The 26,403-nt window shown below is 37.9% G+C and overlaps 3 protein-coding genes and 1 pseudogene across 3 annotated transcripts; all 4 read left to right on the top strand.

Moving 5' to 3' along the window:
* The first annotated feature begins 1,753 nt into the window (after nucleotides 1-1,753).
* LOC149946600 (very long chain fatty acid elongase 6 pseudogene) lies at nucleotides 1,754-2,419 on the top strand (annotated as a pseudogene).
* A 4,758-nt stretch (nucleotides 2,420-7,177) lies between these two features.
* Nucleotides 7,178-8,092, top strand: LOC149946599 (uncharacterized). The gene has a single exon (XM_090170828.1). It carries the CDS (start codon nucleotides 7,178-7,180, stop codon nucleotides 8,090-8,092), a length of 915 nt encoding a protein of 304 aa, XP_090026954.1.
* Nucleotides 8,093-8,185: 93 nt separating this feature from the next.
* On the top strand, nucleotides 8,186-10,437 carry LOC149946598 (uncharacterized). The gene is made up of 3 exons (XM_090170827.1): nucleotides 8,186-8,294; nucleotides 8,355-8,977; nucleotides 9,025-10,437. The coding sequence occupies exons 1-3, from the start codon at nucleotides 8,186-8,188 to the stop codon at nucleotides 10,435-10,437; spliced, it is 2,145 nt and encodes a 714-aa protein (XP_090026953.1).
* Nucleotides 10,438-15,487: 5,050 nt separating this feature from the next.
* LOC149946597 (uncharacterized) lies at nucleotides 15,488-16,806 on the top strand. Its single transcript, XM_090170826.1, has 2 exons — nucleotides 15,488-15,899; nucleotides 15,967-16,806. Exons 1-2 carry the CDS (start codon nucleotides 15,708-15,710, stop codon nucleotides 16,804-16,806), a joined length of 1,032 nt encoding a protein of 343 aa, XP_090026952.1. The 5' UTR covers nucleotides 15,488-15,707.
* Nucleotides 16,807-26,403: the final 9,597 nt, after the last annotated feature.

Genomic DNA, 26,403 nt, shown 5'->3' with positions numbered 1-26,403 from the left:
CCCACACTTTTTGTCATTTTTGTCAATGATCTCCCCCTTGTGGTCAAGGAGTCGTTTTTGAAACTTTTTGCTGATGATAGCAAGGTCGGCCGTGGAATAACCTCTGTGTCTGATGCTCTTTTACTTCAATCAGATGTCAATGCATTAGATTATTGGGTGGGCTCGAACGGTATGAGTTTCAACTCCACCAAATCATTAGTTCTGCATTGTGGGAGTAACAACCCCCTCTTCCAGTATCGTCTTGGTGACAGACTAATCGAATCTCAAAATATCATTCGTGATTTGGGGGTGATGCTCTCGGGCAGAATGTTTAGGGACACTCACAGCAAAGCTGCTTCAGCCCGGGGAATTTATCTATTAAAGCAATCTTTATCTTTTTTTAGTGCTAAATCGTTTAAGATTTTGTATAGTGCTTATGTCCGTCCTTATCTCGACTATTGCTCGAGCATTTGGTCTCCTCACCTTGTTAAAGACGTTGATAGATTGGAACGGGTGCAGAGGAAAGCCACGAAACTTGTCCCGGGTTTGCGTACCCTCCCCTATCCGGTTTTCGGCTTACTATTAGTAACTAGCGAACTTATGAAATTGTCTCTTTTCGTTAGAAGCTATAAGCCCGGAACTCCTTATTTATAAAGTGTTGATCCTCGGGAGTAACGTGATCAGTGCATTTTCGAATGCATTTATTAACATCGTGGCATACTCGAACAACATCACGTTTTCTTTCAAAGCCATTTCGTACTCAACGTTGACCGAAATTAAAATCGAAGGATTTTTAACAACTCCCCAGTGTTCTTTGTGTTTCATTCTTTTCCTTACCTTTCTGTTTTTTTCACCTGCATGGTGTACAACTTCTTCATGCTCAATTTCAAAAAAGCATACTATCACATTGGAAAGAGTTTTCGACATTTTCAAGTATATTATTATCGCCAGAATTCAGATTGCCGTAAGAAAATATTGTGTCTTGTTTAGGGCTGCAGGACTCTTCGTAAGAGGAGACAGCGAAATTATTCTGTACAGGAGAATGTAGGTCTTCATAAAGTGATAGATCTGTCAACAAAAATAAGGTTCATATGCTTTGTTTCAACGATTTAAAACAACTATATTTAGTCACTACTGGTTTCACTAGTTCGATAAAAAAATAAATGTATTTACCTGCAGGCTCGTGAATGATAACATTTTGTAGAATATTAGAACTTTCCGTGCGTTCAGAATGACTATTAAAATAGTCGTGTTTGAGTGGACGACTACTTTCATTCTCTGGTATTTGTCAGACAGCTGGCACAGTGGCACCATCGGTGTTTTATTTTTTTAGTTCGGGATATTTATAAATGTTTTTTTTTAATTAATATGAAAAAATACTTTTAAAAAATATCAAAAAATAATTAATTTTATCGTTAATATTTTACTATAAAATTAAACGGAACTTACGATATTTTTTAAGTTACGTTTTTTTTATTCCGATCTAGCGATACGCGATCCTGAAACGAAATTTTGTAATTGTCGAGAAAGCGTAGTGACAACGAGTTAGCGACCAGTCTTAGGCTCCAAGAGTGTTCATCATAATATTATGGCCTGTTCCACGAATAACCAAACAATCCTAGTGAAATATGCTCCAAACGCATCGTCTTACGAAGGATATCCGTTCTATTCAAACGTATTTCCTTTCGAACGGAACCATGAGTTCGACAAAGTAAGGATATGGATGGAGAAAAACTGGACAGTCCCGCTGTATGTTGTGGTAGTATATCTCACCATGGTGTACTGTATGGCGATGTGCATGAGAAACAGACAACCAGTGGACGTTAAGAAGCACTTCTTTTTGTGGAACACCACTCTCACCGTCTTCAGTATCGGCGGCATGTGTCGAGGCTTACCGGAATTAGCGCACGTCCTTCGCCACTACGGCTTCGAATACTCAGTTTGCGGGAACAAGTTTAATTCGGTCACTGGCTTCTGGATTTCTGCCTTCGTTTTTTCTAAAGTCGCGGAACTGTTGGAAACGGTTTTCTTGATACTCCGCAAGAAACTCAACCAGATTCACGTGGTTCACCACGTTGCCACCTTGGTGGTCTCTTGGTCCTTCGTTATCGAGAAACCGAGTTTGGGAAGGTGGGTCGCCTCGATGAACTTTACCGTGCACGCGTTCATGTATGCCTACTTTTCGCTCAAAGCCTGTAAAATTCACGTTCCGAAATCCGCGTCCATCGTAATAACTTCTTTGCAGATATCTCAATTTGTCATAGGATTTGCGTCATCCTTGTACTGCGCTTACGTCAAAGTTGTTAGTGGACGGAAATGCGACACTTCGTCCAGGGTTGTGGTGTTGTCGGTATTAATTAATGCCTACTTCTTCTACATTTTCGGGCAATACTTTGTACGTAGATATATTAAGTCAAGCAATAAGCTAAAAAATAATTAATAGAATCCAATATCCTTAATATTTTATTTGTGTTTTTATGTATACAGTGTTCTTTTCTGATAAATACAAATTTTTATAACTTCGCAACAAATAAAAAAAAAATTGTGGAAAACGTTTAATTATTTTGAGCATAAAAAAATCAAGGTACACCTTAGGGTGGTCCTGACGTCTAACAATGAGAATAAAATTATGAAAGGTACCCTTTTTAATAAGTGAAAAATTTTTGGAAAATAAAATATTTAATATCTTTTAAAAAAGCGTGTGAATTGAAAATTTATTTCAAAACCTGGATTGAAAATAATTGCGTTGTTTTATAAACACTGCTTAAATTAATCTTAAAAATTTCTAAAAACTTACACCTGATTGTCGAAATATAATTTATAGGCATACTACAAAGAATTAAGTAAATGAAAGAATGGACAAGGTAAATAATACATGATTTAGAATGTGAATACGTAACAGCCAGGATTTAAAATAATTTTAATTATTTTAATTCTGAGATGATTTATTCATATTTTTTAAAACTTAGTTTGTACATATATTACTTACCCTACGAGAACAACTGTAATAAAGAGATAAATCTTAAATTTATATCAAATAAAAACTATAAAAAAGGCCCAGATGACCTTACTGATTATAATTGTGTTTGTTATTATATAATTACACCAGTCAGTTTTCTTTTAAATTTTATTTTAATTAAAATAAACTTAAAACATACACAAACTTCAAAATTACTTCTTATGTTTTAAAATAGGCGCTTAAATAAAAAATACTTCAAGGAAATCCCCCAGAAGTAGTATATTCGAGAGCCAGGACGTTCAAGTGCTGTTTATTTAGTGCTTGTTGAAATAATGGAAACTTTTCACCTGTAAGCAAAACGTCGTGTTTTTGCTAAGCCTTATTATGTCGAAAAAATCTACCTGGTTAAAAGGGAACACTTTTTGCACACCGTATAGGTGCAAAGTTTCCATTATTTTAACAAGCACTGTATAAGCAGTGTCTTGCAGGTCCTGGATCTCTGAAATATTAGTTCTTGGCCATTTCCTTGAACAGGTGGCCACCTGAATTAATGTCTTTAAAAGTCGCTTGATGACTTAGGCCTAAGGTGGTGCCAAGGGTATTAGCCCAGCTGATTATTATTATTATTATTATTTTTATAAAATATTTTATAGAATTTTTTTTGAAGGTTTAACATTGTTATACAGTTAGCTTACCATTTACGTGTTAAACATTTTTCCAACCAAAAACCACTTAACAGAAACAGGTCTGGTTATTTCCAAAAGAGTTTTTATGACTTTCCTAGGTAGCGCAAAATTGTAAATTTATTTTCCTTCAGTTAATTCAGATGGTAATTTTTTGAAATAGTCTTCAACAATAACATTTTTCTAGACAATAAGTTTATTGCATTCTTTAATGAAAACCAGTTAAAGGTAATAATATAATACCTTTTAGCGAGCCAAAGCTAAAAAACTACATACTTTATCCTCCAGACTGCAGACTCAAGTTTATTTTCCCTGTCATAGGCCTTTATTAAAAGGTGGGTAAAAATGTCGACCTTCCCAGCAAAATTGGAATTTATATGAAAGACCAATAAGAAACTGCTATTTCGTGACACGACGTCTGAAACCCAGGCTATTTTAAACCGAAAACGGGAAAACTACGCGAGACAGGAAATTCCTTTTCATATAAATTAAAATTTTGCTGCGAGGATCGACATTTATACCCAATTTTTAATAAAGACCTATAGTTTCAAATTTATGGTTTAACTGAATTAGTTTAACAATCTTTAACGTAAAAATTACATTATATAAACTTGTTTACGCTTCTGTATATTTTTTCTGCTTAATCTTACGCATTGCTATTTTCATGGAAAATATTTTAGTCTGGCTTATTTGCGGTCTTTTGTTTATTTGAGGTGAAACAAAATGGAGGTGATTATGCGGTAATGGTCCAATTGCGCAGTTCTCATTTGCGCAGTTCCCATTAGCGCGTGTTTCAGTTTCGCAGTTACCCATTTCCGCAGTTTTCCATTTGTGCGTTTTTCATTTGCGCATTTTTTATTAGCGCAGTTTTCCACTTGCGCAGATATTTTCCATTTGCGCGCTTTTCCGTTTGCGTGGTTTTTTCATTTGCGCATTTCCCATTAGCGCATATGCATCTGTGCGGTTTTCCATTTGCGCGTTTTCCACTTGGGCAGATATTTTCCATTTGCGCGGTTCCTAATGACTTAAATAATATATATTAAGCCTTTTTTCCTTGAGAAAAGGTATTTCGTGTCTGTTTTTCTTGTCATAACTTTGTATAGCATCCAGCTGAGCTGCTAGTGTATGTTTTATGTTCGGTCGTGTTGCAAGTACCAATAATTTCATGGTTTTTCTACGATTAAATATTGTTTGTTGAACTATTCTCTAGGGTATACAGCGTGTTTTTTATTGCGTGAAAAAGTGAATTTTTTCAAAAACTATGTTTTCTAGAAAGTTGAAATTTGTACTGTAAATTATACGTGCCGGGGGGACACGTTCTACCAAAATTGCATCTAAATCGAAAAATATTTTCACGTTTTTTGAAAATTTAAATTTTAACCGCTAGGTGCTATAAGAAAATTGTCAATGATAAAATTGTAGAGCGTCACCAAAAACGTACAAATAGCGTTAATGCGAAAAAATAGACGTATTTTTCACTGAAAAAATACGACTTGAAAAAGTGACAAGTTGATCAAGCTAAAATAACTTTTTTTGAATTTAATTGGGAGATCAGTGTAACTATATGAAAGTCAGAAATTTGTTAATCTGGTGTTTCATGCAATAAACACCGCTGAAAAATCGAGGAGACAATGGCGAAGAAGGACATTTTATTTATCTACTTACAAACAAAATGTATAGGTACGTTTCGAAAATACCACCTTCGGCTGCGATGCAGGCTTGGGCGCGAACAATCATATTGTCGAAGGTGGTTTGTGTCATGTCCGGGGTTACTTCCCAGCAAGCGCGTACACTTCGTTGACGCAGCTCTTCAAGGGTCTCAACCGGAGTGGCATACACCTTGTCCTTGACGAAGCCCCAAAGAAAGAAATCCAACGGAGTCAGATTGGGTGACCTTGCTGGCCAGTGTACGGAACCGTATCTCCCTATCCATCCTCGATTTTTCAGCGGTGTTTATTGCATTAAACACCAGATTAACAAATTTCTGACTTTCATAAAGTTACACTACTCTCCCAATGGAATTCAAAAAACTTTATTTTAGCTTGCCCAACTTGCCACTTTTTCAAGTCGTATTTTGTCAGTGAAAAAGACGTCTATTTTTTTTCGCACCAACGCTATTTGTACGTTTTCCGTGACGCTCTACAATTTAATCATTGGCAATTTTCTTATAGCACCTATAGCGGTTAAAATTTTAATTTTCAAAAAACGTGAAAATATTTTTCGATTTAGATACAATTTTGGTAGAACGTGTCCCCGGCACGTATAATGTACAGTACAAATTTCTAGAAAACATAGTTTTTGAAATAAATCACTCTTTCGAGCAAAAAAAAACACCCTGTATATGTTTAGTCGAACATCTAATCGTAGTTTCTCGGCCTTCCGGCTAAGATGAAAATGTAATATCTGTTACGCTGTGAATAAGTTTCTCGTTTCGAAGGAATAAATGCAGTTTGTAACAGTTGCATTAGACCTAATTCAGCTGTATTTTGTAGAGGTTAAGCTTACGTTTAGATGGAAAATGCAGTCTAAGCTGGACCAGGGATAAAAATGAGCGCCTAGTTAACTGGGAACATAGTAGAATATTTAAGTATTATAGAGAAGGTAAAAAAACCGACCCTCAAAGAAGCTAAAGTTATCCGAAAATAAGTAATACCGAACTGAAAATTAGTAAATTCGTCGTAATCTGGTTTTATTTCTAATTCAAAAATTCCTTTTTGTTGCTTGTTATTTATGGGGACCAACTAATTTCACAATTCTGTCACCAGGTTAAGCAAAAACTAGGAATAATTAGCGCTAGTCACGTTAGAAAGCAGACAAACTTTTTTCGATTTAAAATATACTCCCTTTTCACGATACGTTAGTTTAATAATAAGTTGGATAATACTTGGTTCGTTATGGCTAGGTCCTGTCCTCTAGGTCGCGTTGCAGACGGCCCATCGTTATAGCAAGAATGGGGCTAGGGTGGCGCCGCGCGCCCCTAGCGCCGTCAGCCGCCAATACATGTTAAATATTTAACAATTATTTCAAAGAAAAGAATAATATATTAATCTACTAAATTTGAAGGCATTGTATAAGCCATGTAAAAAGAAAATAAAACTACTCTCTTTGTAGCGCGTGCGAGAGTATACCACAAAAATGTAAAAATATAAAAAGTTGTCGCGAGCTAATTATAGTTTTTTATAAAGAGGATCGTTAGGCTTGAGTTTTTAATATAAAATCGAATTAAAGGAGTTGACAAAGGAAAGTTGTATGTTTTTTTCAGTCTATATTTTAGCTCTCCCAATTAATTGAAAGTTAATTTTCCTCACTGTTTTGGTGCCGAAACCCGGGAGACTATTTCCGTTGTTATTAAAATGGTCAACTCCTTCGTGCTTGTGTAATTCAACGCCTTGAAAATGGCTGATGACTTGAGAAAATTCGTGAGAAAGAGAGGGGCGCTAAGAGCTTCCGCAACTATCATATTTAGGTCCTTGGATGAAGAACTAGGAAGAAATGAGAAGGACTACGATAATTCGTCGATTTGAAGAGCAAAGTGACAAGGGTACTATCACGCAATATGAGAGTTCACCCTCCTGCAAATCCTGATCTGAACTTCGTCAATGCTGTAAATCCGGCCGCGATAATCATGGAACCCATCGTAAAGCTTCCACGTTTGGAGATTAAAAAATTCAACGGCGATATAGCAGAGTGGCAAAATTTCTGGGCGCAATTTAACAGCGCTATTCACACTAACGCTCAACTACATGCCACCGAGAAATTCAACTATTTGAAGAGCTATATCCGGATTAGCATAAGAAACTACGAGCCCGCTATCCAAATACTTCAAAACAGGTTCGTAAGAAAAGAACTAATAATTAACGCGCACATGAACCGTTTATTGAGTATGGAACCGGTTACAAGATCGAGTGATATCTGTGCTCTTCGAGCACTCTACGACTCCTGCGCTATTGAAGTCAGAAGTCTTCAGTCCCAAGGCATTGTCGCGGACAGTTACGGATCCCTGTTATGTCCAGTGTTGTTGAAATCGTTACCACAAGATATAGCGTTGCTTTTTAGCAGAGAGCAAGACCCCGAAGCCGAATGGAAAGTTGACGAGTTACTGAGATTTTTAAATAAAGAAATTTCCAGTCGAGAACGAGCATTTGCGGTACAACGAATTGAACCCAATCGATCACACCCGGAAAATTCTACACAAGTTGGGAAACCGTCTCGTTCAACTGGAAATACGCGTCAGAATATCTATCAAAACCGAAGACCCGTTAAACCCACCGCCGCTTCTTTTAGTGCTAACGTCGTGAAGCAGTGCGTCTTTTGCGAAGAGCTCTCGCATAATTTCTACGAGTGCACGAAAAATACCGTTGAAGAACGAAAGGGTATCGCTCTGAAGAAGAAGCTGTGCTTCATATGTCTGAGGGGAAATCACAGAGCTCACGAGTGCCGTTCGAAGTTTAATAAATGTACCAAATGTTGACGCCGACATCATGTAATTTTGTGTGATAAACGGCCTGAAGACACTGCGACTAAAGTTAAAGAATTTAAAACTCAAAACAGTCACGTAGCGGCAATGACGTTGTTTCCTAATACAACGCCTAAAGAAGTAGTACTCCTTCAAACAGCGAGAGCATTAGTGAGTAATCAAGAAGGGAATGTTGAAACGGTTCGTTGTTTGTTGGGTAGCGGGAGCCACTTGTCTTATATAAAATAAGACGTGTCGAGAAGATTAAACCTTGAAGTTTTGAGTGAAGAACCACTGAACATAATCACATTCGGAAATACTGAGTCAGTCAGAGGTTTCAGAAAAAGAGTGCGTTTGGAATTAAGAAATGTTAAAAATCCCAGTCAAGTTGTAACTATTGAGGCGTATGAAACCCCAAAGCTGTGTGGGGCGGTCTTTGCATTACCCGATACAAATGTAATGAGCGAGATACAGAAACGAGGTCTAGTGCTTTCCGATGGGCTAAATACTGAAAACGATGGTCGACCAAATACCTCTGTGGACGTTTTAATTGGATCGGACGTCTATTGGAAAGTAGCGCCTGGAAAAGTTGAAAGGTTGGGCAACGCTCTCGTCGCTCTTAACACCGTTTTGGGATGGACCTCACAAGGACCAACGTCAGTTAACGTTGCTACCGTCGGAAGAAATCCTGTGGCTTGTTTGAGAATTGCAGCTGAAGAAGAGGACATTTCCAGACAAATACGTGCTTTCTGGGAACTAGATTCTATTGGAATTAATCAGATATCGGACAACGAAACGACAACACAAAATAAGGTTTTGCAAGAGTTCGAAAACACTATTGAGTGCGAAAACGGTCGATACCTTGTGTCTCTTCCTTGGAAGAAGAATAAAGAGCAATTGGCGACAACTACGAAGTGGCTAAAAAACGAACTATCAACCTAATACAGAAGCTGAAACCTAATGTAGAGCTGTTAACCGAGTATCATGATATAATAACGGAACAAATAAAATTGGGCATAGTAGAAGAAGTTTTACAAACAGAGGAAGCAAGCAACGAAAATGTAGTTTGTTATTACGTACCACATAGAGCAGTCATCCGAGAAGCTAGTCAAACTACGAAAGTGCGCATAGTTTTCGACGCTTCGTCTCACGCGAAAGGAGAACTGTCCCTGAATGACTGTCTCGAGACTGGACCGAGTTTGATTCCAGAGTTGTTTGACGTACTAATAAGATTTAGAGGTCACAAAATTGCCATTAGTGCCGACGTGGAACGCGCTTTTCACCAAATTTCACTAAAAGAAAACGACAGGAACGCTGTCAGATTTTTGTGGGTACAAGATCTAAAAGACCCCTTTAGAGAACCATTGAAGGTCTACCGTCTAGCGCGAGTTCCGTTTGGGGTAACAACAAGCCCATTCTTGCTATCAGCTACCATAAAATACCAAGCGAAGAAATACACAGAAGAATATCCAAGAGCAAGTGAAGTATTATTGAATGATTTATATGTCGATGATATGCTTTTTGGTGCTTTAGATACGGACGAAGCTAGAAAACTAGCATCTGAAACTTCAAAAATAATGGAAGAAGCTGGAAATCCTGGAATGAAACTACATAAGTGGCGTTGTAACGCAAAAGGGGTGATCAATATCGATGAAACTTCTGAAAAGCAAATGAGCACTAGTCTCCCAAGTTCTGCACCCGCTAAAGTTCTTGGACTTGCCTGGAATGAATACGAAGATGTAATGAGATTTGAACTAGGCACGCTATTTCAGTTTATAGCTAACCGAAGAAATACGAAAAGATGGGTATTGAAATCAGTGGCGAGACTTTTCGATCCATTAGGAATATTGGCCCCATTTTCTATTCGAGCGAAGATATTGTTTCAAGAGATATGGAACCTTGGCTTAACATGGGACGATGAACATTCACCAGAGTTGGCTACTCGATTTGATACATGGTGCTATGACTTAAGAGAATTACAAGAATTATGTTTCGCGAGGTATTACTGGAAAGACGCTACCGAAGATTTAGAAACCGATCTGGAAATTCACTGTTTTGTCGACGCCAGTGAAAGAGCGTACGTGGCAGTGGTGTACTTACGATCAAAATATGTTACGGGAAGATATTTAACGGCTCTAGTATGCTCGAAAACTCGAGTAGCACCCATCAAAAAACTAACTCTTCCGAAGTTAGAGTTAATGGGCGCGATACTCGGTGCAAGACTCGTGAAGCGAGTGGTCAATGCTATGTCGGTTGAAATACGTAAGGTTCAATTTTGGACGGATTCAACGGTGGCTCTACATTGGATAAGAGGCCAGGCAGACAAATGGAAACCGTTTGTCGAAAATAGAGTGAGATAAATGCAAGAACTTTCTGATCCGGTCTTGTGGGGACACTGCCCTGATCATTTAAATCCCGCTGACTTACCTACCCGGGGTAAGACTCTTTCTGAGTTATCAACTTGCGATCTTTGGTGGAAAGGACCAGAATTTTTTATGTCAGAAGTAACAACCGAATCCTATATCGATAAAGTTAAAAAAGAGAACGTAGAAAACGAGCTAAGACAATCTTATAGAGCCAATCAAGTTGCAGTTTTGACTGTGAAAGGAGCGACGGAGCCAATACTGAAATTGAACAATTACAGCTCTTTGAGTAAAGTTTATCGAATTACCGCGTTGGTTATGAGATTTATTAAGATACTGCGAAGCAAACAAAAAATTAAGGAACCGTTAACTGCCGAAGAAATAGCACAGGCTGAGTTATATTGGATATTAAATGCGCAAAGAGAATCATATGGAAAAGAAATCGATCATCTCAAATCCGGAAAACCGATACCTCGCGTCTCGAAAATCCTCGCATTACACCCCGTGTTTGATCAGAATGGTGTTCTTTGCGTAGGTAGTCGCTTATTTGGACAACATTTCACAGACCGTGAGAAGAATCCATGGATTTTAGATCCCAAACATTATTTAACGTTTGATGCATGCCGGAGTTAATGAAACGATGACCGAACTAAGGGAAAGCTTCTGGGTACCAAGAGCTCGTCAACTAGTGAAATCGGTTATTCATAGATGTACAAGGTGCAAAAGATTCAACGCGAAACCAGCCACGGCTATAAGCGCACCGTTACCAGCAGCGAGAACTAAACCGGCGCCGCCGTTTGACGTCACCGGTGTGGATTTTTGTGGAATTTTATACGTAAAATCTGGAAGCAAGTGCTACATCGCACTTTTTACTCGCGCAGTGACTCGTGCAGTTCATTTGGAGTTGGTATCGGACCTGACAACCGAAACGTTTTTACTAGCGTTCAGAAGATTTATATCGAGACGTGGAATACCAAGTTTGATCTATAGTGACAACGCTAAGACATTTAAAAGGGCCGAAGAAGAGTTAAAACAGTTGTGGAATAAGATCAAATGGCAATACATAGCCGACAAAGCGCCATGGTGGGGTGGTTTTTACGAGAGAATGGTGCGAAGTGTCAAAGTATCACTACGGAAAGTGCTTAAACTTTCGAGATTAAGCTACGAAGAATTAGAGACGATCTTGACGGAGACCGAGGCGATTATAAATTCACGTCCTTTAACCTATTTATCCGAAGAAGCTACGGAGCTGGCACCTTTGACGCCCGCCCATTTTTAATAGGTCAAAGGCTAACCGTGTTACCATGTGGACCGCTACCAACTACCAAAGCTAAAACATCCTCGAGGGATCAATTAACTCGTCGCCTAAGATATCGTGAAACATTAATTGACCATCTATCGAAACGTTGGCGTAAGAACTATTTATTAGAGCTGAGATCCATCCATCATCGCGATAATACAAAAACGTCGGAAACGCTAAAAGTAGGAGACGTGGTTTTGGTCGAAGAAGCGAAACTTCCCCGTTTAATTTGGAAGATGGCCGTAGTTGATGAAGTAAAGCCAGGACGAGATGATATCGTAAGATTTATTGTGTTGCGACTTCCGAGTGGAACGAAGATAACGAGGCCCATTCAACGTTTGTATAAACTTGAATGTTAAAATTTGCTTGAACTATATTCAAGGGTGGGGTGAAGTGTTAAATATTTAACAAGTATTTCAAAGAGAGAATAATATATTAATCTACTAAATTTGAAGGCATTGTATAAGCCGTGTAAAAAGAAAATAAAACTCCTCTCTTTGTAGCGCGTGCGAGAGTATACCACAAAAATGTAAAAATATAAAAAGTTGTCGCGAGCTAATTATTGTTTTTTAAAAAGAGGATCGTTAGGCTTGAGTTTTTAATATAAAATCGAATTAAAGGAGTTGACAAAGGAAAGTTGTATGTTTTTTTCAGTCTATATTTTAGCTCTCCCAATTAATTTAAAGTTAATTTTCCTCAATACATAGCGTATGATTCTTAAGATTATTTCACATTTCCAGCGTAGTACAGGCTATAGTTGCGGTTGAGCTAAGGTTATGTTTAGTGGCCGCCGCAAGCTTAGGCTAGAGTAACCCACTCGCATAGAGGTGAAGGCTATCAGCGAAACTTGTTAACATTTTTTTGTACGCAACGTCTTGTTTTCGAGTTGGTCTAAAGATAATGTACAATATCTGATTAAAAAAGTAAGTTCATACTCTAATTAATGTAAAAACAACAGCATCGCTCTTCGGACTATATTTATTCACACCTCGAAAACAAGTTGGCTCGTTAGGATTTTTGTTTCAAGCTCTTTCATAGGGCCTTCCACTCTATGTGAGTAGGTTACTCTATGGGTAAGAATAAGATGACTGCCGCAGGCCTAAACTAGGAAGATACCATTATTTCATCTTAGTCGAACGGCCGGGAAGCTACGATTCACTGTTCGACTGTAAATTTATTCCCAAGATAGTTATTCGACGAACGATATTTCACCTGAGGAAAACATTAAAATCATTGGTATTTACAGCGCTACAGGATCTTAATCGTACGCTTCAACCCTTCAAGGAAAAATTGCTTAATCATGAGAAGCCGCGCATATGGAAACCCGCGCTAATGGGGAAAAACTGCGCTAATGGTAATCTGCGCAACTGGTGAACTGCGCAAATGAAAAACTGCGGAAACGGAAAACTGCGCAAATGAGAAACTGTGGAAACGGAAAACTGCGCAAATGAGAAAACAGCGAACATGGGGTAAAACTGCGCTAATGGTAATCTGGGCAAACGGTGAACTGCGCAAATGAAAAACTGCGGAAACGCAAAAACTGCGTAAATAGGAAAAGCGCAAATGGGAACTGCGCATAGAAAAAAGAAGAGGAATAGCAACTTTATGTTTGACAAGGCTTAAAATGTATCCTGAGGTTACAAGGCTATAAAGGTTTGCGTGGGGTACTTCTGCTTAATAAATATTTAAATAAATATGCAGGGTGTTTCAAAAGGTTATGCAAAAATTTTAAGGAGTTGTAGGGGGTGAGTTGAGAAGTATGCCTGTTTTTCCCCTATTTTCCTACGATGAGTTAAAAGAGCGTTAGAGAGCTTCAAAGTGTGGCCTACTAGCCCGTGCAACAAGCGCAAAACCAAGCAGCAGGGAAATGCGAACATTAAGGTTTGGGTTCGTTTGATAGGTAAAAAATGACTAAGTAAGCCAATCGAGGTAACCAGCGTAAAAAAGTAAACTTAAACAGTATTTAAAGTCCCTGCTGCTTGGTTTTACGCTGGTTGCAGTCTACTTCCAGGGGCTAGTAGGCCACATTTTGAAGCTCTCTGGCGCGCTTTTAACTCATCGTATGAAAATGGGAAAAACAGGCATACTTCTCAACTCACCCCCCCCCCCCAACAACTTCTTAAAATTCTTGCATAACCTTTTGAAACACCCTGTATCAATTATTGTATTACAGTTTTCCTATAGGTTTTGTTTGGAAACAATATATATATTAGTGTGCAAACGATTCTGGATGATTGGTGGCAGGACCAAAAACTATTATATTTCTTTAAAGTTACTACGTCACAAATGCTATACAATTATAAAATAAAATATAATTTCGTTCACTTCAGCTTGTGATGTAAGAGGATTGAAAAAAAAATATTCGTAGGTAGGAAACCCAGTAAAATATTCTCCAGCATTTTCTCGAAACAGATGTTTTGTCTTTCCCTTTTCTAAGGAAGTGACGTCACGACCAATACTTATTATATCTTTTACCTATTGCTCAATTGACATAAACACGGCTATAAAGAAGTTTTAAGCTTCAAAGCTTTGTAGATTGCGGATTTACCATGACATGTTGGTTTTTCAGAAATTTTTCATGAAGTAACACACTATCATTTCACGGAAATATTATTTTAGAGATATTTGTTGCAATTTTATTTTAGCTTTCATTATTTACAAATTATTATATCGTACTCGTAACGGTTTTCAGCATACTCAAGCATTTTTTCATCGGTACTCGAGATACATTTATACCAATTAACTGATGAATACAAGGTCAGTGTTCGAATTTCATAACTGTAGTATGTGCAAAGGATGAAATAACTAAAATCAGGAAACTATAGTGGTATACACTTGGAATGTGTAAGGTTCCATTGGGACGGTGATACGAACTCACGTTGAGAAAAAGGCGGGGCTTAGCTACGTCAAGTGTAAGACGTAACACGACATTTAAAGAAAAGAAAAGAATGCGTCGTCATGGTAACAAATAGGCGATCTTCCCGCGCAAAAAAGGCTTATAAAACAATGGATTTAAAAACCTCAATTTGTTATCGTACTTAATATTTTGAAGTAATTGTAATGTTCTTCGCGAAAGAAGTGTAGTAAGACCTAATTTCAGGTATTTGTATGGTTATAAAAGAGATAATCAGGTAAGCTAATAAGATAATAACCGTGACTAGGCTTAATGACGAGTTTTCGTCGAATGAGGGTAGCGAGGCGCCAGAGTTTTTCTCGTGAGTTTTCCCGCTTTAAGACACGCCCGTTTCTACGAGCTTCATCACGGCCGTAAAAATCTTCCTTAGACATTCCAAGTGTATACCTATACAGGGTGTTACGGATAAGAGTACCGAAACTTTCTATATGCATTCTATGGGTCTCTATGAGTAAAAAAAGTCAAATAAACATTGGTCCTAAAGTGCTTCGTTTCAGAGATATGGGCTCCCAAAAAACTACCCCAAAAAGCCGGACACAGCCTTAAATCTGGCAAACAATATTCTCCCTGAACCAAATTGTTTTCATTAAACTATCAATCGTTTTTTATCTGTGAGGCGAGAAACTTTAATAACAAGTCGCAAAAGTTCATTAATGTCCTTTTAGAAGTAAAATGAGACAAAGCCATTTTAATTTTATTGACACGGTTCCAAATAAAATAAAAACATATTTTCGTTACGAACGATTTTAATTATCAAAATTAAAGATACAAATGTCCTAAGATTTCTAAAAGAATGCTTTTAAGTTTGTCTAATTCGTTCTGTGGTTAATATGGCACGTGCAAGAACGCTTATTGGGTTAGAAGTTCAAAGATTCAATCGTTCGTCTATTTGGTAAAACCAGTCGAAATATTATTTGTATCTCTCTCAACAACGTTTAAACTTTGTATTTTTAACTTTTTTTCAAAAAAATCAGTACAAAATATCTGGTTATTTGGGAAACTTATTTACTTTGTAACCATTTGGCACATTTTTCTATCGCTGAATACGCGGATATGCACTTGATGTACGGACGAGCCGAAGGAAGAGGAGATGTGGCCCGGAGGTTGTATCAAGAACACTACCCACTAAGAAGGGTACCGAATAGGCGAACATTTGAAGCTGTAGACCGGCGCCTACGAGAGAGCGGGCAACTTCAACCGTCTCGGGAGAGAGTGCAGAACATTCCACTTGACGTGGAAGAGAAGGTAACTACCTCGGTTTATAACTACTTTTTAGTTATGAATTTTTAAAATTTTTCTGTTAAAATGTTAGGTACTTACAATTTTCGATGATTATCCGGGAACAAGTACCCCCCAAAATGGAAGACAGTTAGGTGTCAATCATGTTATGGTCTGGAGAATTCTACGTGGTCACCGTTTTCACCCTTTCCATCTTCAAAAAGTCCAAGACTTGAACGACGCGGACTATCCTAGACGTACCAACTTCTGTCAGTGGTTTGGGGACAGAGTACTGAATGACCCACAGTTCGCGAGTATTATCCTAACAGCCGATGAGGCCAATTTTTCCCGGAACGGCATAGTCCATTTGCACAATAATCATCAATGGAGCCAAAATAACCCACATGGAACTATAGTCGCAATTCCCCAAGAGCGCTTTAGCCTCAACGTTTGGTGTGGCATTGTTGGAGACTATCTAGTTGGACCATATTTTCTTCCGCCTAGGTTAAATGGAGAGTCATACCTACGATTTCTTCAGGAATCGTTACCAGAGCTATTGGAAGACGTCCCGTTGGAAACTAGAGTGCGAATGTGGCTCTTGCACGATGGAGCGCCACCACATTTCAGCCGCGCAGTGCGAGATCACCTTGATGCAACATTTCCTTTAAGGTGGATAGGACGAGGAGGAACTATTTCGTGGCCGCCTCGATCTCCCGATTTAAACCCATGCGATTTTTTGCTTTGGGGATATCTGAAGGACCTTGTTTATAAAACTGATGTCCCTGACATTAATGACCTTCGTCAACGCATTATTGATGGACGTGAGACTATTCGGAACAAGCCTGAAATCTTCGAAAAGATTCGTCAATCATTTGTACGGCGGAGTCATTTTTGTATAGCAACCCAAGGTGGGTATTTTGAGAAGTTATTGTGATGTTTTACAATTTATTAAAAGACAATAATTATTTGTAACTTTTTGCGTATCACTTCCGAATAAATTTTAGCTGGCGTTATCATTTATCTAAACGAATTACGGATTATTTACACTTTTAGGTTTTAAGTTTATTCTACATAAACACCAATTCCCCCATACCACCTACAACAAGTACAAGTTTCAACAAGGCTGACTATCCTCGTAGAATTGACGTTTGTCAGTGCCCCAGCAAACCCAACCTCATCCCTCCGGCGTCCTATGGACAGTACGCCGGTATATTGCATTTGTCCCTATGATGTCCCGAAAACCGGATGGAGATAGAGATATTGACGTTACTCGGAGGTTAATAGACGAGCAAATGTCTGATTTTCTCAGAGTCAAAGTACGTCCCGAGGACAAGTACTAAGACGTCCGTCGGGTTTTTAGTGAACATCCCGAGGATGAGTGTACGTTAATCCTAAAGACGTTCGAGAGTATTTAGTATGCTTAAATATCAGCTTAATCGGGACGTATCCAGGACGTTCATTTGATGTCTTGTATTTCTCTTAGCCATCTATCTACAGACTCAAACGCCAGTCGATCTGACTCCAGTCTTTTAGGAATCTACTGCTGGTTGAATCTTTAAGCTTCTAACCCATTTTTCTTGAGCTAATCCGTGCAATAAGCGTTCCTAGACCAATGTACCATATTAGCTACAGAACGAATTAGACAATTTGAAAACCATTCCTTTAGAATTTTTATGACATTTGTATCCTTAAATTTAAAAATTAAAATCGTATCATTAAATTAAAATGGCTTTGTCTTCAAACTCATTTTACTTCTAAAAGGACGTTAATGAACTTTTGCCACTTGTTATTAAAGTTTCTCGCCTCACGGATAAAAAACAATTGATAGTTTAATGAAAACAATTTGGTTCAAGGAAGAATATTGTTTGCCAGATTTAAGGCTGTGTCTGGTTTTTTTGTTAGTTTTTTGGGAGCCCATATCTCTGAAACGAAGCACTTTAGGACCCATGTTTATTAGACATTTTTACTCATAGAAACCCATAGAATAAATATAGAAAGTTTCGGTACTCTTATCCGTAACACCCTGTATATTTTCCTGCTAAAATTAATTATGCCAATATATCAAGACTAAATTTGGTTGACGAAAAATTTCCTTAAATAAACAGCTAATCGACAACCAAAACTTCTTTCAAGTCTATTATAATCAAATAGAAACCCAGTGCTCTATTAAGTTCCTTTGTAGCCCTAGGCGCAATTTTATTATAAGACCCTTTATGTAAAAGTATTCTTTATTTTTTGTTTTATTTTTCTATGTAATTTTTGAGGCACCTCAAGAAGAAGTGGCCATAGGCGGGCACCTATTTGGTAATCAACTACTGATTAAAAGTGTCACTATGGTGGATTACCCAATAGGCGCGCACCTAGAGCCTCGTCGTGTCCTACGCCTTGTAACCCGGCCACCTGATTTAATGGCATTCAAAGCCGCTTGATGACTTAATTAGGCCTAAGGTGGTGCCTTGGGTATTAGCCTAGCCTAGCTAGCTGATTAGGTGCCTCCAAAATTAAATAGTAAAAATAAATAAAAAATTGATTTAGTGAGCTTTCTAACAAATTTGCATCTAGGCCTCGAAGAAGAAGAATCCTCCACTGGGTATATATTTAAATTTTGCGTCCTAAACGGAAGCGGCTTTTGTATTTCTGACCTTATAGTCAGGAGAAAGTTGTTAGCTTCCTTGCATTTCTTGGAAAAATTAGCCAAGATCGATTTTTTTTGTGGAATAGCCTAAAAACATACTATACTATCGAATTAGGCTCAAAATTTCTTACGTGTAATTCCATTATTTTTCGCAAATTGAATGAAGCGAAATTTTTTGTTTTTTTTGTATCTGAAATCATGTAAAGCTTAGAGTAGTTGGCTTATCTTCCCTAAGGAAATCTAAACGTTTATTATGCTACCACTAAGAAACGTACGTTCCACACAGTTTTAACAACCATGTAAAATATTTGAAATATTTTTAATCTCAAAATGTTTATACAAATAAGCAAATTTAGTATTTTCATGAAATATTTTTGGTTAATAAAGGTAATAACAAAACCAAAATTTTGCTAGTAAGCTTATAAAAAACAGGATTTTTAACCTAATAATTAAATATCGCTTTAATTGCGTCCACATACGTCATAAAACAAATATAATTAATTTAATCTTTAACCTTAATAATAGTTAATTATTCTATTTCATTAAAATAGTATAATTTTGAAGAAATGACGCTAATATTTGTATTCTACAACGGCAATAAAAATATTGACCAAATAGGTTTTGGAGGCTTACATTTTTGTCACAAAACACCTGCATTTACTAGAATTTACTGTTGCGAAATATGGGGTTAAACCCGTTCTATGTATACTGTCCGCGCAGAGCCGCAGACCACCGATTATTCGGATTTCCCGAACAATACCCCATCGCGTGCTTAAAGCAAAGATACTTGTGGGCTGGTCAATTCAAAGGTTTATCGTGGACTTTAAAGATTTAAACGTGAATTTTTAAAATTGCTAATTTAATCTTAATAATGAGGGAAACTAAAGTAAAAACGCGTAATCTTATAACAATATGTATAATCTGTAATGAGAAACGTCGAGATACATTTTTAAAAGCACCACCAAACTCACTGGCTTCCATTAAGAGTTTTTCATCGCGCTGGTATGGACTTGGGAAACGTTTGGATTAATTCAACCGAATTCAGGAACTCTTGGAAAGTAACTCCAATTTTTATCATCGAAAATGCTACAAATCGTTTTGCAACCAAAGGAACATTGTGAATTACGAAACTCTACAGGAAAATGTATTGAATACTTTAAGTTCCAAGAAAAGAGAAAGACCAAGATACAGAGATGAAATCAATCTTTCAGAAACAACGAGAGAAAAGAAAAGATGCAGAATTTCATATAACGAGAAGCTGTGCGTTTTTTGTCAAAAAGAAGATAGCACCGAAAGGTTTAAAGTCAGTACACCCGATATGGGTAAAAAATTTATTTTAATTAAGATGTACACCAAAAAAGAAGTGGCACGAGCCAGATTAGCTTACTTAGTGGAGGATAAAGACGCATTTGCCCAAAATATGCGCTATCACAGAGACTGCCTTCGCTGTGAAACTAAAAATTTTGAACTAGTCACTAAAGTGTCTGAGACTATATGTGGTATGCTTCTTGAAAGAGCTATATGTTATTTGGAAATAATTAATATTGTTAAACACTGCCTCACGCCCACTGACACTTGCCAAAGACCCGAAACAGACATGAGCATTTTGAATGACAAATACAAAACGTTATATTCACCGGGAGATACCTTTAAGAAACATTTAAAATCACTGCTGGAGAATAGTATCTCAGACATAGAATTTTTAAATCGAGGTCGAAAACCTCAAAATGTGTTTCGGACAAAAACCAGAGATTTGATTTTAAAAGAATATTTGGGAAATGAAAATATTACGGACGAGATGGAGTGCTTTTTGAAAACCGCTATTTCATGTAGACGCGAAATTTGTGAAATGGCGGAATGGAAATTCAAAGGATCCTTCAACGACTTTCAAAATCCTAAAAAACTTCAACAGCTCTTAGAATGGATAATCGTTGGGCCCCAAGATACTCTGACCGCTAAGAGAAACGACGAAGCCATTGTAGCCGCCAAAGTTTTAACTCAACGTGTGGTTTCTTGTTTTAAATCGAAACGGCAAGTTTCGTATCAAGGCAAGTTTGGCTTTCGTCAAAACCAGGAAACCCCATTAACAGTTCGAAACGCTTTAATGCTGTACCAAAGAAATCGATCAAAGCAAGATCTAGAAATATTTCACGACCTTAATCTTTCGGTTAACTAGAAGAAGGTGGAAAGAATTACAAAACAATGTAGCCGATTATCCTATCAAGGAGACGCTGACTGAAAACGGAATTAGGAAACTACTGCCACCTTTCGTTAAAGAAGGAGTTAGACCCTTTTTTGCCACAGATAACATAGACTTTGGCAGCGACGCTGGCTCTTTTTATGGTGCAGACTTGTTAATTGCACAAAAACGAAACGGAGAAGCACCAGTTTTGGGTAAAATGTGCAAATTTTCAAATGTTTTCGAAAGCTCAATTTCAATGCAAAACCTTATCAATATTAATTACTTACCCTGCAATAAACCTCTGAATCCAGAAGTACATTACTCAACATCTGTTTTCTTGGGAAACCTGACCGAATCTTCCGAAATTAGTTTTGCAACAGAAATGACGATAATGTGGTTACTACTTTCGTCAAAGTCAGAGATGTCAAGAATTCTGACAATGAATCTACACACTCTTTTCATGAAGGCCACGACCCGAGTGAACCTACAGATAGTTTAGCTAATAAATCTGAATTGGAGATTACAGCATCCATCAAAAAAATTCCTACATGGGCGGCATTTCAGTCATGAATAGTGAAAGCCGTAGAAGAAAGCGACGTCGGTATCGTAGCTCCGTTGTACAGTCGTAGTCCAACTGAATGGCCGGTTTTTAGAACCATTTTAGCTCACGCTGAAGAAATGAACAACACCATAACTGGAGGTGGATGTAGGCCAATAATTACCCTTGATGGTGATTTGTACGATCGCGTCGTAAAAATGAAAGACAATAAAAGACAACGGATATTTCGTCTAGGGTCGTTACATACAATTATGGCTTCTTTAAACTGTTTAGGAAAGTACATCGATGAAAGTGGTCTGGATGTGGCCTGGGAAGTGGCTGGATTGTATGGAGCAGCAACAGTTAGACAAATTTTAGGGGTCTTGAAGCACATGTTATCACACTTCTTGCCATTTATCCCCTATTTGTGGAACATACACTCTCTGATAACGACAAATATCATGCCTCAAGAGTACTTACTAAGCTACAAAGCCTTTTTGAAGATAATAGAGGGCCAATTTAATTTAAATCCGAAGTATTAGCAGCCAAAAACGCTTTAGACGGTAAAGACATTTTCAAAAAGCTACAAAGTCAACCCATTAAAGGTAACGGAGCTTTTCTTCAAAACTACATGAAACAAATGCTTAACTTACTTTCTTTCATCCATGCCACTCGCTACGCTAACTGGAGGCTTCATTTAGAAACCCTAGAAGAAATGTGCATATACTTTCATGCACACGATCAGCAAAATTATTGTCGATGGGCACCTTTATACATTGCTGACATGAAAGAGCTAGAAACTCAAGACCTTGAAACTTGGAACTTTTTAAACAATGGCACCTTTTTTATTACAAAAAATAAAGTTCCATTCACCGCGTTAGATCCAGACCACGTAATTGAGCAGGAGCGCAAGAAAATGAAGATTAGAGGTGGAGTTGTTGGGATAACAGGAAACGCGTTTGCTCTCCAGACGTATTTTGCAATTGCACCGATTTTAAGTTTAATGGTCGAAGATTTCAAGAAGCAAGCGGGCATTTGTAATAGAGAATCATTATCCCTTCACCATGAAAGCTTTGGTAGTAAAGGGTGTAGAATTGTTAAAGAAGCTACAAGTATAGCATCGGCAATTTCTAAAGAAGGCAACCCTTTTTTTGACGAAGATCTTCACAATTTGATGACATTTGCTGTACCGTCGTCAGGGTCGTCTTTACATATTGTGAGGCCCTGGCACTTTTTATTTTGGGGGCCCCCTATGGTGGCGTACGAATTGGGGGCACCAAAGTGGCGACGAGATAGCAAGTATGGGCTGTAGCCGAGTACTCTTCAAGGTAGGGTGGGGCGAGTAGAAAATTATCATTTATTTTTGGTATCATGTGGGAGTAATTGCCGCTCCCCCCATTCAATGAGCTATGCCCCGTTGCCCCTTCTTGGGTCTAGGTTTTCCCGAATTTATTTTCGATTAAATATCGGAGACTAGGCTAATACCGAAAAATGAACCGCGGCCCGTCCGCACCAACGTATTACTTGAACTGTCGTTCTTCGTTTTGGGGAAAACACTGCAGTATTTACTTCAAATGTGTCTTATATCACTTACGGAAAGCTCGTTCATTATCATTTATCAAACCGTTCTGTGTGACCGCCGGGCGAGCGAAGCGAGTGAGGTTTCTATATCATGGCACTCCCATAGAATGTCTGCTGGCGCCCATGTTGGCTATTTGTCAAAAACAAAATATTTCGGTTTTTAGAAATAATTTGTCAAATTTGATTTCGAAAATAACTGAAGTATTCGAACAAATACCGCCAGGTTTGAAAATTTTAAGTAAAGGGAACTTTTTATCATATACCAAATATCAACGTTTTAGCTTGAGTAAATTTCCATCGACTATGAAAGCGTGGTATTTAACAGATGGTAAATAACTTGATATAAAATGGGAAAAGTTGTTAAATAAAGGTAAATAACACTACAGCAACAAATGGGAAAAGATAGCGTTATGGGATAGCTTTAACTTCTTGGCCACATCAATCGTAGGATGATATTAAAACAATTCCTCAGTGACTTTCTCGCCTCCAACTTTCTAAACGTGCTACTAGCATTGCTGATATCATTTTCTTTTGCCTTTTCCATTGGCTTATGCTCTGGGTTACTAAATACCTAAAGGCATAAGTAACAAAATATTATATTTCCTATCACCCAATGCAAAATTTTTTATGATATTCTGTTTCGCCAATGACAACCTAAATCATTATGTTGCTAAAAACTGACACCGGTCTTAGAATTACTTAGTCTTTGTAAGTTCCAGGTAACAACGCGCGGGAAATCGTTGCTGTTAGCCATTTTCAACTTTTGATGAACGAGGCCAGACCCTTTGAAAATTAAAACACTTTCACAAGTATCAGAAGAAAATTAACTTCTGCAAATATAAATAACGCTTGCTTTGGGAAAATAATGATGTCTTATTGAATCGGAAGTGAAATATCAGAATTATGAACACTCGCTTCATTCTTTAAGGGAATATAACCTCTGGTATTTTGGTCGCCCTCCAACGGTTTCGCTGTTGGCCGCTTCCTCCTATGGCTTTCGAGGCATCGGAGCTGCTTAGTGGTTTACTTGAGAGTTAATCCTTAAAATTGTGGGGTCTTCCATACATATCGCGTTGCAGGTTATATTCCCTTTAGAGTACTTCTTTTTTAATTTGAAACTTAAATGCGTTTACGATAGTTACTATCGCCATCAAACTAACCTGGCATTTAGCGGCGAAGAGTTTAGGAAGGGAAGAGTCTCCCCGTCCAAAACTTTCGATTACACAATCACTGTCACAGATTTTCCTTCGCAGAAATCGTTCAGTGTCATACTTATTCGTACTATGTGATTTATGCTATAAATAATATGATGAGCTAAGGAAATTTCACACAAAACAAAGGCAAAGATACAGAAGCTTAAAGTTTTTTTGTTAGGATACAGTATATTTTCTTTTTGCTATAATTATTTCATACACATTCCTTAAAGAGGGAAACACTTCAAGATAATGCGTCATGAAACATTTTAGCGCCTTCTCTCAAACACTGCAAACGTTTCCGGGCTTACGGGCGAAATTTCATGGGAATGTCAAAGAATTTTGTAAATTTTACAAAATCAAATAGTAAAAATGTTTAAATAAAATACTCGGTTTTCTGAAATTCATTATTTACTATTTCAGAAAATTAATAACAAAACTTGGATCCGCCGCGCCGGTGGGAATAGTAAACCCGAAATTTAACGTCATAATTTAGTCGTATCAAATAGTGGCAATATCTTACCCGGACCTACTTCAAGCTGGTTTGACGTCAACTTCGCACTCTAAACATAGTCAACCTAAACATTTGGCTGTATCCGGAAAACTGTTGGTGAGAGACAAAGCCGGTATTAGGGCAAAGCGAACGAGGCAACCGCCTCGGGTCCCACGGTAAGCGCTACCTTCAGGGGACCTGAGACGATTCAATGATTCGAATTTGATTCCGGGTAAGCTTTTATGATTCGAATTCGATTCCAGATTCGAAGATTATTCTTTGGCTCCGAAAAAAAATAAGATTCTCGGTCAGATTCCTGTGATTTGATTTATGGGAATCAGGTGTATAGCCATTTTATGAATTTGCTCACCGAGCGAGCGAACCCTATTTGTTGAGGACATTTCCTCGGCAAATTTGTTATGGGGGGTAAGGAGCCCCGCAGCCCTAACGCCGGCCCTGGTGAGAGAAAACAATTTATCGAAGGTAGAAATCAGTTCCGACTAAATATGCCCGCCGATTTCAATAAAATGTCTCCGTTAAATAAAAAAAGTGGGGCCAAGATAAACCTTTCCTTCGCTTAGCCATTATTGCAAATATGAAATTTTAATGTTGAATGGTTTTGTTTTGAGCCTGAGGGGGCCCTTTTCGAACTCGGGGCCCTGGGCCCTGGCCCAACGGGCCCAATGGGAAAGACGGCACTGACCGTCGTTGGAAATTGCCAATAACGTTTTGAATAGAGATAATTTAGGAAAAGCAGCGTTTACCAAATTTGTACAAGAAAGACTTATTGACCGCTCCGTTGGTTTTTGGGATTCCCAAAAGCGAAACGAATATACGTTTTTCAAGGACTCTGGATCTCAAACTATCATTAAAATTAAAGGGAATCTAGAAAATCTTAAACAAGAAATAAGCTTAATCTCAAAGCTACTGGTTATTGCCAAAGCGCGACCAGATCTGGCTGCAAAAGATGCCATTGGCGAGTACCAGTTCCATGTATCACCACCTCCAAATTTTAATTCCGACGGAACTATGCACATGCTCACTAACAAGCACGAATTTACAACGGAATGCCTGAAACTGCCACTACCAGACGTTTCAAAATATCTTGACACACTAACAGAATGATCTGTCGTTATCATTGATGCCACGTGTGTTGTCCAGTCCTTCCAATGTTCCAACGACATTACCTCGGCACAGGAGCTATCGCATAAATTTGTGCAGAAAATTGACAGAATGACTTCGAGTTACAATGAAGTAAGGGTCTTATTTAATCAATATGTTGTAGGCTCTTTGAAAACTTCAACACGTGTTAAAAGAATTGGGAAAAATAAAGCCATACATTACCATGTAAATGACAACACGAAATTTCAGAACGTGAAACATTTTCTTCTTCATTCTGAAACAAAGTCTGAACTGACTACGTACCTTGCAAATAAATTATTGGAGTGTTTCAAAGATAGTGACCAGATCATAGTAGTTTCCCATCAAGGCATTTTTTCAGCAAATCGCCCATTGGATACCGAAGAGATGAGACACGGCCGGCACTCTTTGGAAGAAGCGGATCAGCAAATTATTCTTCATGCCCAAGACGTTGCCAGAAAAGGTCCCAAAGACACTCAACTTGATGTGTATTCTCTAGACACCGATGTTTTTAACTGGATTCTACACTAAAATACCTCCCAGTACACTAATGATCCAAAACAAGAACCGCTATAAAATTCAGGACTTTTATAACAGATTAGGACCAAAGAAATCGTCGGCTTTAATAGGATGGTACGGTTTTAAAGGTTCTGACAGCACTGGATGCTTTGTAAGCAAGGGCCTCAAATCAAATTTCAAAACTTTTATGGCATGTGATGAAAACATATTAGATGCTTTTACCCTCTTTGGAACCACAATAAATATGTGT

The sequence above is a fragment of the Leiobunum rupestre genome, chromosome 4, assembly GCF_980474605.1.
Source record: "Leiobunum rupestre chromosome 4, qqLeiRupe1.1.hap1, whole genome shotgun sequence".
NCBI lineage: Eukaryota > Metazoa > Arthropoda > Arachnida > Opiliones > Sclerosomatidae > Leiobunum > Leiobunum rupestre.
This window is presented reverse-complemented; position numbering and strand designations above follow the sequence as displayed.

Bases quoted from the DNA above. Each gene is read 5' to 3' on its own strand.
- LOC149946599 (XM_090170828.1), top strand. From the start codon at position 7,178: ATGAGAGTTCACCCTCCTGCAAATCCTGATCTGAACTTCGTCAATGCT.
- LOC149946598 (XM_090170827.1), top strand. From the start codon at position 8,186: ATGACGTTGTTTCCTAATACAACGCCTAAAGAAGTAGTACTCCTTCAA. The intron at 8,295-8,354 runs GTAGCGGGAGCC...TAAACCTTGAAG, and splicing joins AACGGTTCGTTGTTTGTTGG to TTTTGAGTGAAGAACCACTG. The intron at 8,978-9,024 runs GCGACAACTACG...AACCTAATACAG, and splicing joins AGAAGAATAAAGAGCAATTG to AAGCTGAAACCTAATGTAGA.
- LOC149946597 (XM_090170826.1), top strand. From the start codon at position 15,708: ATGCACTTGATGTACGGACGAGCCGAAGGAAGAGGAGATGTGGCCCGG. The intron at 15,900-15,966 runs GTAACTACCTCG...TTAAAATGTTAG, and splicing joins CACTTGACGTGGAAGAGAAG to GTACTTACAATTTTCGATGA.